General features: G+C 42.2%; 2 protein-coding genes across 2 annotated transcripts in view; one reads left to right on the plus strand and one right to left on the minus strand.

Moving 5' to 3' along the window:
- The window catches only part of adgra2 (adhesion G protein-coupled receptor A2), a gene marked incomplete at its 5' end in the record, with an annotated part of 34,653 nt that extends 30,622 nt beyond the window's left edge, over positions 1 to 4,031 (minus strand). Inside the window, one exon of the mRNA XM_079222001.1 lies at positions 3,778 to 4,031. Coding sequence (XP_079078127.1) covers positions 3,778 to 4,031 — 254 coding nt within the window. The remainder of the gene's footprint in view (positions 1 to 3,777) is intronic.
- Positions 4,032 to 9,771: 5,740 nt separating this feature from the next.
- On the plus strand, positions 9,772 to 12,186 carry LOC306740659 (coiled-coil domain-containing protein 42 homolog; the record flags this gene model as incomplete). The annotated part of the gene is made up of 4 exons (XM_079222888.1): positions 9,772 to 9,876; positions 11,022 to 11,213; positions 11,663 to 11,884; positions 12,004 to 12,186. 4 exons carry the CDS (start codon positions 9,772 to 9,774, stop codon positions 12,184 to 12,186), a joined length of 702 nt encoding a protein of 233 aa, XP_079079014.1.
- Between the last annotated feature and the right edge of the window lie 2,055 nt (positions 12,187 to 14,241).

Below are 14,241 nucleotides of genomic sequence, written 5' to 3' on the forward strand. Positions count from 1 at the left end.
TTGCAATGTTGAGGTACCCACATTTATTGTCTAAATTTAGTATAACTAGCACAAATAAACTAAAATTTCTCAGAAAATCTGATTATTTTGCAGTAAAGTTCTTAATTAAATCCGAAAATCAAGTATAAAGGTATATTAAAAAGTATTTAATTCACACAAAATGAGTCATATAGACTATTTATTTATTTACTATTTAATTATCATAAAACATGCTGTATTGTGATAACTATCATCATCGATGAAATGACCCATATCAAGCACATTCTGGCCATTGAACCAGCAGAAAGTTAGATACCACAATTATACTGAATCAATGTTGTTTGTAGTCTCAAATAACATCATCAAATGTACTGAAGGAATAGTCTGACAATTTGCCATCTTAATGAGACTGAGATGAGGAGATTGATACAATTATCTATAACTATTAGTCTTCTCATCTGAATCTAGGCAAAGAAAGCAAATAACTGCATTAACTATTGCTTTTAAGAGCAAGCCTTTTCAGCAACAACCTGCCCAGTATACATTTAAACTTTCACAACTGTTCATCAACAACAGTGGCCCGTACTGATAAAAATATGACTGCCCTAGTTGGAATATTTGTATCTTGAACCCGTGACAACCATGCAGCAATGTCCACATACTGGGATCAAGTGCAACTGTACAGGAAGCAACTGTCTTGCATTGCAGCTGTTTTGGGCGTGGGGGCATCAGGCCAAGGACAGGCATGCTGACCCCCACCACCCTGAGCATCTGTGCCCACTCATTCAGGCTGGCACCCACTGAGCGGAAGCCATCAGTCACTGAAAAATTATGACAACAAAATACGACAAGGGAGGAGTATGATTTTGACTTGGGTAAAAACCACAAGCTGTGAAACACTAACATGTTCACACATAGACTGCCACTGTACATTCTCTGCATGTGCCTGCTATCCATTAAAGCACAGCTGCCAGCACACCGCGCTAAGAAAGGAATCATTGCTCTGTGTATTTGGAGGCTTAATGCCAAATGTTTATGATATATGCATTTTTTTTTAATCACCAAAATAACAAAAGTTCCTCTTTCACACAGAAGACTAACAATAATAGACATGGAGCAATGCCTTAGAAGTGAAGCTATGCCGATACACTGCCTCCTCCTCTTCCCTCTCACCCCAGTGTCAAAGATCTGTTAGTCAGGGGCTGGGGAGCTTTCAGTCTCCAGGGGCACATCCCTCTGAACCGCCTGCCAAGCTTCTCCTCTCCCTCCTCCATCCTCTCTCTTGCTCTGCTCTCTTTCTTTGTTCCCCTCTTGGTTCCCTTTTCCCACTTCTTCTACTCCTCACGCTCAACTTTGTCCTTCACTTCAGCCTCCTTTCAACTTCCATCATTTATTCCTGCTTTTCCCTCAACAACGGCACTTTTCGCTTTCACACTCTTATCTATTTTCCCCTCTCTACCCTTCCGCTCCTCTTCCTCTCCCGGTGATCCAGCTCCTTTGCAGCCGTGCATAATTAGGCCTAAACACGAGCCTGCGCAGGCTCACATCTGGAAGGAGTTTGGACATGGCAGTTTCCTACCAAGACGACTAAATATTTAGGTTGAGAGTTACTGCGTGTGGATGAACTCATGATAGGGGGGGTGGGAAGGGAAGAGAAATGGGGAGCTGGAGATAAAGAAAGAGGGAAAGTGGGACAAGAAGAAGAAGAAAGCTGAGAATAGCATGATGCATCATTAAACTAGTGATAAGTGTGAGTTTATAGAAATGGTGCAGTGTATAATCTGACACACAGTAATGTAATCAGTGCAGCACAGGCATTGACGAGCCAAAGGAGGAGGTGATAGTAATAGAGCGAATGGTTGCTTCTTTATGGCTGGCAGGAACAACAAACAGCTAACTAATAGTTTTAATAAATAAATCCCCGTTGGGATTTCCCATGAGGCTGAGGGCCTCAGCTGGAATGTTCACAGGGGCCAGCTGTTGTGCATTACACGTAGCAGCCGGCCCCGGAAGCCCTGGGCCTGGTGTCCTCCGGCCCTTGCCTGCTCAGCATGGAGGAGAGCATTCCTCCAGGCTGCCCCAGGAGACAGGGCAGCGAAGGATGGCTGTCAGGCCATGGGATGTGGGGAGGGACCGAGGTGGTGTAGGGCACGGGGAAAGCTCCCCTGCTGCACCTGGGATACTGTCCTCTGAACAGACTGAGGAATGTCAGGAATAACACGAATATCAACACAACTTCTCACATTTCACATCTGGAGCTAATCTCATCAGCAACGATGGGAGCATGGGCGCTTGAGGAACTCACCAAATATTCAGTAAAATGTACTTTCCAGACACCAGAGTTCCCGGGAAAGGTAAAGGTAAAATGGCGGATTATGGGCCGAATTGTTTGTTCCTCGTTTATCACCTCATAAAAAAAAGTGAATCAGAATGCCAAACATCTGCACAAAAACAACTTAACCAAAATTAGTAGATGCGGGGATGGAAGATTATCTTCAATCACCTAGACCACTACCACCCTAGCCTCTATTTTTCCCCTATGGTTTCCAGCAATGTGTTCCCCAGATGTTTATTCTGCCTTTATTAAGGGAAAAACATAAGGCCCTATAAATGGACTGCTGGCTGGCTTTGGCTTTCCTGGGGCATAAATACCTTACTTTACCTCATATGCTCGCTGAAGTAGGGCAGCTCAACATGCTTTTTATTTTTTACTGTGCCCATATGCAGCAATAGCATTTCTCCCATTGGATCATGAGTACAGAGATAGTAACAGTGGGAACGAGAAACAACTTCAGAAAGTCTGAGCAGCTGTGAAGAAAGATAGATTCGTAGTCCATCCGTCATGAAATATAGCGTGTTTTAGTCCATGATGTGGATTCAAGTTTTGTCCAAACACTAAGAACAGTAATTAAAAAACATCACACTAAACTGGCCCAGAATCATTGCTGTTTGTTTTTTTTTCCTCCTCACCACAAGGCGATTGTGAGACAGGGTGTAACTGTATTAAAAGTAAGAGCCAACCCACCAGTAAAGTACAGATATAAAATATTCTGAATGTGTTTTTGTTTATTCTAGTTGTGTAAGGCCAAGTCAGCTGGACCATGTGCATATGAGGTGATGGTGCTGGTGGGAGAAAGAGGGAGCTGAGATCTGCCTCAGAGTCAAATTTAAAGTGACAGAGTTGTGTCAAAGAGGCAGGGCCGTATGATGGCTACAGTCAGCCTGCCCTCTCACTGATCTTCTTTAATGTTTCACAGAGAGGCGACGCTCAGCCCTCCACCACAGAGTTAAACTAGATCAAGATGTAAACTTCTGACCTAACAAGCCTTATTACTGCAGCAAGTCCTCAATACAGTTAAACCTAAGGTCATGGGTTCAGAGTCATGGGTGTGTGGGCCTGATCGAAGCACTGTACCCTCACTTTGCTGTATGCACTCATGCAAAACGCACCATCTAAACTAAACATTAATCCAGTTAAATCCTTTGATATAACAGAGAAACACTTTGGATCCTCAGCTAAATTATTTCACACTAACTGTATATGGAAACAGCGTATGTTTATGTCAGCTTACTGGATGTCAGCTTAAAATGGACAATGATTCATTCATATGTTTTCTCCTAAAATCTTTAGGGGATATTATGGGATTACTGCTGGCAAACCAGAGGACATATACGACACCATAATGTAAGGTCGCCATGTGATCTCACACTACAGTAATGTTGCAAGACACAACCGGCGGATAGTAATACATTGACACAACATTAGTTCAGTAAACCTGTCAGACTTTTCCAACTCACAGAGTGACGGTCCTGTTGGGCAGCAGGCCGGCATCCGGAGGTTCAGTCAGCTCCTCCTTGCTGCAGCTGACCCGCCTCCCAGACGCCTGGACGCCGTGCGCCTTGGAGCGCTCGTCCGTGCAGCTGCAGCCGCTGGTGGAGGCGAGCAACCCGGGACAAGCCTGGGAGAGCCTCGGCTTGGAGGCGGACAGCAGGAGCAGCATCAGTACCAGACGCCCCGGCAGCAGAGGGATGCCAACGCCGGGCGTAAACATTGTCCTTCGGCTGGATCTCACCTCAGCTGCACCCCCGCCTCAAGTCATCCCATAGCTCCACCATGAAGCTTTCGGAGGGTGTAAGGAGGGCAAGAGGAAACTAAATGATCTTGGATGAGGTCTTGAATGAATGGTACACTTAGAGACCCTCCGCTCAACAATGGACACGCGTCATCCGGTCATTTCAGAAATATTCAGCACCCTTGATTTTCCAAGAGTGTCCCGTTATGTCATGGCAGCCCTGGCGCGCAACTTTCCTTGATCCAAATGGTAGCTAAATTCAAGGGTCCATCAAAACGTCTTCAACTACCATAAACAAGCGCAGTATTCTGACGCTAAAAGTTGGTAGTTGTATTAATTACTTTGAGAGATTTACATCACTTTGGAAGTGCCCAGATTATTGCTATCTCCCACTCTTTAAATTAATCCAGCGGTTGATGAGAGTCACAACTGTGCGGTCACCTCCAGATCATCTCCATGAAGAAGTAAAGGAAAAAAGTACATCCTCAAACTTTTGCCAGTTGTACCGCTGCTTTTAAAAAGCTCCCCTCAGTGTTTCCCCTGGATCCCCGAAGTCCCCGTGTAGACTTATCTTAAGCGCAATTTAAAATACATTCAAAACGGGAAAACAAACTGTTCGTTCGGACAAAAAGTGAGCTGGTCTCGATTGGCTTCTGTGTGATTCCCAAAACCTAGCGGTTTTGCCTGCTTGCCTCTGTCACACTCAAACTCAGTTACTACCCCAAGTGCGCCCATTCCGTCTGCGCTCTGGTCCCCGCGGTCCTAGCGCATACAGTCGGTTAGAGAGAGAGAGAGAGAGAGAGAGAGAGAGAGAGAGAGAGAGAGAGAGAGAGAGAGAGAGAGAGAGAGGGGTAAACCCACCTGAAGTCACTCCACACACTCAAACTTCATGAGACAATTTTGTTTTGGGCCCAGATTATATGGTAGACTGCACAAAACTAAACAAAAAAACAACAACTTGTATTTGTTGCAGACATTTTGCAGCTCCAAATAGAGTAAAATAAAATATGTTAAATATTTTGCATCTATTTTTTTGTAAGATAATTAAGACTTATTATCTCATCATCATGATGTATCTCTATAGGTTATTTTAAGAGAAAGACTGGCAGTGGCCTAAATTCTGTAAATGCAACAACATGCAAACCCCTGAAATGAAAGAGAAAACGTTTTGGAGCAAAGAAGACGACTATGGATATTTTGTTGTGAAATATTATGAGCGTTAATAGCATTTACATTGTTTCAATGCCGTATTGCTGTTTGGTTGCTGATTGATTTGAATTGGCTTTTTTCCAGCCAGGAAGATCTTGATTTTAGTGTGCGCCTTCAATGGGAGAGCAAACTTGAGTTATGAATGAATGCTGAGGGTCTCTTGTGTATTGTGTGTTTCAACAGATCAAAGGCTTTTCATTCAATCAGCAGGAATATGGGGAAATAAAGACTTTTATAGATACGCTTCACTATTTTCTATATTGTTGGTGCAGAAAGAGTTACAGCAGAGAACAGTTTGATCTGCAATATAAAATGAGACTGAGCTGCCACTGACCATATTGTAGATGGGAACATTATGATTTTTTTTTATCTTAATGACGTAGTGTGTCATATTTTTCCTGCCTACAGGCTGTTGTTTTCATGTCCACTTGGAAGGTAATTGCCATCAGCAGGCTACCTATAAAAATGGCATGCTGATGGCCACAGTAAGAGAGCAATGAAAGCGACCTTAACTCTGAATGCAAATTAGTTTTTGTAGTTCTAACAAACGAAGCAGCTGAACCCTATGAAGGACTGAAGCCCAATTCAAAGTTAACTGAAAATGTTTTGCTTATCATGTGCTGTTTATATTGTCAAAGTAGGTATAATATACTGGAAGAACAAGAGCTACTGCGTGTTGATATTTCTAAGTGTAGCGATAATCAGAGAAAGATCATTTCAAGAACTCAAATATTTAGTTGAAAGAATATTTTTCCCTACTGAAATAATCCTGCTCAGTCCAAAAAATACAGAGGATCATATAAACATCCTCAAGGTCTCCTTTTCACATTTTTGCCTGTGTGTATGGAAAATTCCCAAAGTATAGTACCCGACCCCATGGATTTCTGTTTTAAGAATACTTTTTGATATACGAGAGGCCCGGGAGGACGGAGGCTGTAGCGATTCAAATCTGGAGAGCATTTCATAATATAGGAAGGTGAACCAGGAAAGCTTTTGAAAAGGGACTTTATGCAATTGGGCTTGACATGTGTTCACTGACATATCACAACTGCAGGCACCTCAGTCATGCGAGCATGCTCGGCAGTATAATGGTCCACTGTGCTCTGACCCGCACAGTGGACCCCAGGTTTGTTATTCCTGTATATGATACTGTACACTGGAGCGGGCTCAGAAAGTCAGCATGATTATTGAAAGAAAGCACAAGGAGTGGATGGGCGCCTGCTCAGCAACGAAACAGAGGGCTGTTTATCCAAGCTGTTAAATAAGGCTTCAAGTACAACACCCCCCTCCAACTCCACAAAGCCCAAATCTCTCTCATCTGGAGAGCACAGTTTCCATTTAAAATGTCACGTCCTGAACTGCACATTACATCAAATTGTACTTAATGGCATCCAGACAAACTTTAATGTCGTTCCAACATTTTCTCTCCATGCACCCCGGAGCCCCCACTCGCTCCTTATAGCCAAGCATGCAATCTCTCCTTCTCCCTGTTCCACATCTGGACTGCATTCCAGGTGGGGAATTGAGAAAGGGGAGAACGTCAGGAAGGAAAGGTGGAACGCAGAGAGGCTAAAAAAGTAGGACCGAGACCATTTCTTTGGAGAGAACATGCTGGAAGTTACGCAAGCTTTTGGGATGTATGACGACAGACGAAACGTTTGCCGTTGGATGATTCCTCTTGGGAATGATCCTGTTGTCCTCCAAATCACACGTTAGAGAATACATCAACAGCAACAGGACAATAACAGATGTGAAAAAAAAAGCCAAAGTGACTGCTGAGATTGAGGCACAGCTCAGGCTAGTGTTTCTATCAGTGGATAAACAAAAGAAAACTTCCAGCCAGGAAGCAAACACCAGGTTCTCTGTAAGGCACTCATCTGTTTGTGAGTCTTTCTTGACATCTAGTGGTGCGATCAGCAGCACACACAAGCCGCCCTCTGAGACGCTCCGTCAGTCTACCAGTCTGTCCTGCGGTGAATGGTTTGAATTAAGGATTTATTGGGACATTAAACCCACTTCTTCCACAGTTTACGAGGTTATCAAACCATAATGTGGTGCCATATTTCCCTGCAGTAAATACCTTTGTCGCCCATTAATAATTATTATCAGCATGTAACAGCAGGAGTGGCAACCCTAATGCCAGTAACATTTAATCCAGAATATATATTGCAGCATTGGCTCTGTGACGATATGTTTATAGTCAAGTCAATTTTACAGACAGAGCCCAATGTCACAAATCGCATTTGCCTCAGGGGCTTTACAATTTGTACAGCATACGACACCCTCCGTCTTTATATCTTGATGATAGTGATAGCAGATGAAAAGTCTGAAGGTCACCAATGTTACTATCATTCATCATCATTCATAACGTGTGTGTAGGCAAATGTTTGTCTGGACCATCGTGGTGAACCGACCAACAGATGGATTCCCATCCAGAGAGCCACACTGCTAGCATGGCTAAAGGCTGAGGCCATGACCTATGTGTCCTTAATTGTAGGGATGGTCCTTCATGTGCCATATTGGGTACACTTTATTTCAGTAGCTTCCAACCTCATCACATGCTGTGGCCTGCTATTGTCGATATAAATTGTGAGCAGTTCAACCAAACAAGAGTTCCATTCTTGTGTTCAGAAATTAGAAAATACTATGCTTTCAGTTGCATTTTGTCGAAGTCCCATGGGCCTCAGCATCCCCTCGCAGGTCTCCCTGTCAGCATTTTGTTCGCACGTGTTTTCCTGCAGACTTGTTGACACTTGTGTACAGGCATGTTTGCAAACAGGCCAGACAAGACCACTGCTGTGAGACAAACACAAACATCAGTAAACAAACAAATCCATTCACACACCCCACTCCCTCCAAACACTGTGTGCACACGCAGCCCAATTTCAAAGCAATGTCTACATGTTTGCTACCTGTTGAAGACATTTTAGATGTATATTAAGCCATGAAGCTTTAGTAGCTGCTCTGGAGCTTTTCATTGTGATCATTGAGCTGCTTTAACTGCTTTTTACAATGTTGAGCACAAACTTTGAACCTCATGATATAAGATCAGTTCTCAATAACTGTGTCTTTTATTCGGGACTCTGATAACTTACACCTAAGAAGCAGGTGGCTCTTAAAACCCCTTTACATTCAGTTTCCCAATTGTATTTCCTCTCCGATAGATTTAAGGTTGGTAAAATCCTTTAATTCCAAATAAGTTAATACTTTATATCTTGTATCAGTTTATTCCAGCCCATCATTGAAGATGTATTAACACAAAGTGAAATATTTAAATCCATGACTCCGAATGGGAATATTTTAAATGGGTTCTGCATCATTTGATACACATTTCTCAAGATGTCTGTCAGACTTATAGAAACTTTAGGCCAGGGTCTGGTGATTTACAAAGCATACCATGTTTTCCCTGGGTTCGAGTCCCGGGCTTGGTAGTCCTTGTGTGTTGAGTTTGCATGTTCTCCCATGACAGCGTGACTTCTCTCCGGGTTCTCAGGCTTCCTCCCACAGTCCACGGACACGCAGCTTAAGTTAATGATGACTCTAAATTGCGCGTAGATGTGAATGTGAGCATGAATGTCGGTCTGTCTCTATGTGTCAGCCCTGCAATAGTCTGGAGACCTATCCAGGGTGAACCCTGCATTCGCACAATGTCAGCTGGCCCCAAACCCATAGGTCAACAACACTTTGTCTGTTTTGCCAGCTCAATAATCCATTGGTGATGGTGTATTGATATTAGGGCTCTAGCTAATGATTATTAGCATTTGTAGATCTCTTGAGTGGATCTAGAACCATCCAATGTTTGGTGTGTTTGTAGTTATTGACCAACTGATGAGTTGCCTGATTTTCATGCAAGATTCGCCTCAGTGATGCAGTGTTGCAAAAGCCTATCAGCATTGAGATCCTCCTCCTGTCATCACTGACGTCCTGCCGTTGTTGAATCAGAAAATATGGAGGATAAAAATAGTGTAGCCGTAGGTGTTCACCCAGAGCTCTACAATGCCTCCCATTAGTAGCCACCACACAAACATTGCGTCTAAATGTATAAACAATAGAGATGCTGCCTTATCTATGCCTATATGATGTTATTTTGATTGTTGATGCTGCTACAATGTTAGCTTGGCCAAGCACCGATCAATCTGAGCTCCGTTGAGAAAACAAGCATTTTAAAAATTCTTTGTTTTTCAACATGAATTCAGACTTTTTACAAATCTGGATCATTATGTAGTTACTTTGGGCATCTTATTTATCAGTTGAAAGCAATTAAATCACAGCAAAATAGTTTGCTTTGGGTTCATACCGTGTGTACCAGCCGACTATAGTTACAGTGAATACACCTTGATGAACCCAGACAAGATGGCATTTAGGTTCCTGTGTTATGGTGCAGAGAATAGTGGATATTTCTTCCACGTGCTGGACGGCGGGAACTAACGGCTAAGTTGATAGGTTTCCCTGGAGATAAGCCACACCTCCTCTCTGGCGGGTCAAACGCAAAAGAACACAAACGACCGTCATGGCAGGAGGACCGTGCTGTGACAGCAGCCTTGTCCTGTTTGATTTGCAGAAGAAACGCCAGGAAGAGGAAGAGCTTGAAACAGAGTTCAAGGAGTGCAGTCAGGTTACTCAACGTTACTTATCCGGTAGCTAGTCCGGTATGACTAGCACAGTCTTCATGTAATCATTGTTCATGTTTCAGGAACATTTGGGGACCGTTTTAGGGTTTACAATGGGTGTGTATGGCACGGAATGTTCAGAGCTAGAGTGGAGCGCCAACTGCCAGACTGAGATGGAGCAACTGAAACTTATTTCTTATTTTGACTTTGGTCCCACACTTTTCACTCTTCATACACCATTGCTGGATAAAACGTAGAAAATTGTGTGCTCGTCGTACACATGCGTCGTGGAATCCAACAGACTTACACTTTTACTTTGAGCCTAAAAGTGACATGAAGTCCAACCAACTGCTCCATTGGACTGACCACAATTTTCTCTCATGAAGAAAGCAGGACCACTTTCTGAACTGAAGCTCTCATTTCTACACCCCACAAACATTTAAGGACACCTAAACATTCACAAAAGTCTTATGATTCATATAGTTTTCAGGTTAATTTCCTTAAATCCACAGTCCAGTCTGCCTCTAATCAGTCTGCTGGCTCTGACCCTAGTCCTCGATCTACGTGCACACGTGTGTGCTTCTCACTTTAAAAAGGTGTATCTACCCTACAGGACTGTCCCCCTTTCTAAAACTGATATATAGTAATACTATTTTCCACTTTCACTGAGTTAATTCTTTTGACAAACTTCAGTCCTGATCACAACTAATTGCACAATTGTAATGGTTTCAAAGGGATGTGTTTGAGTGTCTATATTTAGCTACTCTGTTTATCATACACTTATTATGGAGCTGAGGATGAACTTCTGGAAAAATGTCCAGCGGTTACCAAGCGCTAATGTTACTTCTTGAGATGTAACTTTCTGTCTTATTAATACAAAATGCTACATTGTGAGAAGTAACTTTAACTGACTCAGAAAGCATCAGAAATATTCCTAAGTAATTGTTGCCTGCTGTGTGCGTTTTATGTAGATATTGGAGAGTTTGCAACAGCGCACAGACGAGTTGCAAGTGAAGATGAAGAAACGGAGAAATGAACACTTAAACTATATGCTTCTGAAGGTAGAGGACCATTTCACACACGACTCCTTCATAAGACTGTGCATAAACAGAAACGGATAAACTAAGGCCCTCTATCTTCTTCCCTGCAGGAACAAGACGCTGATCAAGCTGCTAAGAAAGCAGAGAAGGAGAGGAAAGAGGTGCTTCATTCGGATGCAAAGCTAGAGAGTCTAAAGCTGGAGCACGCCACGGTGATGGAGAGGAAACGGGAGCAGCAGCATCAGATACAAAGACACAGCGTACATCAGAACTTACTGGGGCGGACGGTCAGGATGACTAAGGTACTGCAGGGACTTTTTTACATGGAGAGAAAATAAATCTAAATTGGTTTATCGTACATTAATAGTCTATCATCAAAAGATTTGTTTACTTAAACAGAGGTTCCCATAATTTTAACATTGATAAAATAGGACGGTTAATCCTAGACAGATGCAGCTAATTTTGGAACGTTTTTCATTTAGTTAGAAGTGGCGTAAGAATGTTCAGTCATGGTGAAAATGAAATCTTGACGGATCTTGTCTCTCACTGATGGCCTGAACAGTTGGCATAGACACTTATATATGGCATTGCTATGTGAATAATACCTCGGGCCCTGTCTCTTTACAGATAAATGTCTTATTTCAGAAAAGTGCATTCCTAAGCTGTTTGCACCAGTGGTCATGGACTTTTTTTGAGTAGATAATGATGTTGTATTTTCTTTTCTACACGTTAACGTTTGTGTGTTTTACAGTTTAATGATGTGCAGGAGCTCACAGATCATATAGAGAATCTTCTCTACTTTCAAGACCATTTCTGTGAGAGAGAAGATAAGGCACATGAGCAGATGGACCAGCTGAAAAAGGCCCTGCTGACACTACAGGACAATCATCATTTGCAGCAGCTGCAGGACAACTACCAGCTGTCCAAGCTCCAGAGCAAGATGGAGAAGACCCGTTCTGAAACTCTATCACTGGTATCAGACATTATGACCCTGATTACAAGTCTGGCATCAGAGCTGACACCAAATCAAATGTTGCCTAAATATACAGCTACCATCTTTTGTGAAATCCAGCTGTCCCTGTCTTCACACAGGAAAGGAAGTGGAACCACATTGAGGAAACGGCAGCAAAAAAAACACTCTTCCTAGGCAAGATTAAGATAGCGACCTTTAACCTATATGAGATGGCAAATGACATAGAAAGAGACAAACCTGTGGATATGAATGAGACAGAGAAACAGCTCGATAAGGTTTGTACCCTGACAGAGAGATGGTGAACAGCAGAGAAACAGAAAACAAACAATTTACGATTTTCTACTGTTTCCTCTTTAGGTCAAGATATTCATCCAGACCTATGGTGGCATAGTAAAACAACATACAACTGCCTCACAGAAACAAGACGGACAGGAAAAAGACAAGCTAAAGCGCATTGCAAAAAGCGCAGCGCAAAATGCTTGAATTTAGTCTTAAACATACGTTTCCATGCTGCTTTAGAACTGAATTCACTGAACTAGCATTGAATAATTTAGTAGTGTTTCTAATGTAAAACTAAACCTGAACTTGAAGACCACTAACTTAAATAAACTTAAGAAAACAACTTGTGTTCATTTAGCTCCTCTTTGTAATTAACATGGCTTGATTATAAGATGTGAAATATTTCTGATAGTGGTAACTATACATTTGATTCGTTTAAACTTGAAAAATGCTGTATTACTGTAATTAATGCTGTATGTATAGTACTAGGAATTTTAGATATTTTATACTGTTGGTGGTTCACATGACAAAAAGCTGTTAACATGACAAATGATGTGATTGTCAACCACTGTGCCGCGGCACACCAGTGTGCCGTGAGAGATCGTCAGGTGTGCCGTGAGAAAATTTCCAATTTCACTTAATTGGTCAAAAAAAATATATATTTAGCTGCCGCAAATAATTTTCCATTGTTGAGCATCTGAGCCTAGAATATAGTGGCTTGCCTAGTAATTTCCTATAGAACAGGTCTGCACCTTGTTCTGCTATTAAACTAACTAAATGGCCGTATGTTATTGATCGTACACGACAGCTTGTCATTTCTGGGTCGCGTCTACAACTCTTCTCTGCTCTCTGTGTCGCGCCCCGATGCGATGCACACAGGAGAGCACGCAGTGGACAGAGCGAGAGAGCAGCGAAACATATGTTGTGTGCTTTTCACAATAGGATTTGCTGCTGAAGCTATCACTATTTTAAGCTATGAGCTCTCACTTTTAAAGCCCAACAGTTAATGTATTTGCAGGTCATGACAAACATCCAACAGCCTGCAGCCTGGAGCTCCATCAATGATGTTTCTGACTTCGCATATCGAGAGGCTCTGGAAATATTCTTCCAAAAGCCCGAAAAACACACTGCAGTGACAAAGCCTGCACACTTTGTGGTTGTCATTCAAATAAATGAACACAAGGTTTCCTTTAAGTCAGTATTTATCAAACTGGGGCGTATTACCGGTGGGGCGCAAGAGGAAATGCTGATTTTACCGTACGCCGTTAATAGGTCACACTCGCCGATTCTTGTAATTTCGCCAAAAGCCGATCGTTATGAGATCTCCCTCCGTGAGGTCGTCTTTCCTGCTGTTGCATCTCTCAACATGGAGCATGAACTGAGAGGGGCCGTATCAAATCTACAACCTCGTTTTAAAAAGAGTTGTAGAGGAAAGCAGCTCACTGCAGCCACTAATACTGATACAACGTGATGCTCACATATCTGCACTCATTCTGTTTTGCAAAAAAATAGCTTGTTGTTTTCCACAATAAGCTATTTAGTAGTAACTAAATATTAGTTATTTTTTAGATGGATATAACTTTATTCTTCAATCTTCATTTTTCTAACAAAGTGATAACACTTTTTTTGTTTGATGGAACAATCTGGTTTAATTGAAAGTGATTGCTATGTTCTTTTATTATTTATAAAAGCACAGATGGAGTCACTAGTACTGTGAAGTATTACTTTGTAGTACTGTGAGGTACCACGATGTAGTATGTCCGTCTGTCTGTCAGCCGCCCCCCCCAAAGCTGTAAACCGAGGGGAAACACTGAATACTCTTCTATGCCAGTGGATAGCGCAATAATAACCATATATGCTGTAATATGCTACAATGTGACATTCTGTAACTTTTGGGGTTATTGTTGTGGTTATTGTAGAAAATGTGCCCCAGCTCAAAAAAGTTTGAAAAACACTGACGTAGACAAGTGACCATTCGAACATAAGGCCTATACTGCTACCTTGTGGCCGTTAAAGAACACAGCAACTGGTCCACCCAATGAATTAGTCCTTGTTGATTCTTACTTTAGCTGATCTGT

Source organism: Taurulus bubalis, assembly GCF_910589615.1.
Source record: "Taurulus bubalis genome assembly, chromosome: 8".
In the NCBI taxonomy this organism is placed as follows: domain Eukaryota; kingdom Metazoa; phylum Chordata; class Actinopteri; order Perciformes; family Cottidae; genus Taurulus; species Taurulus bubalis.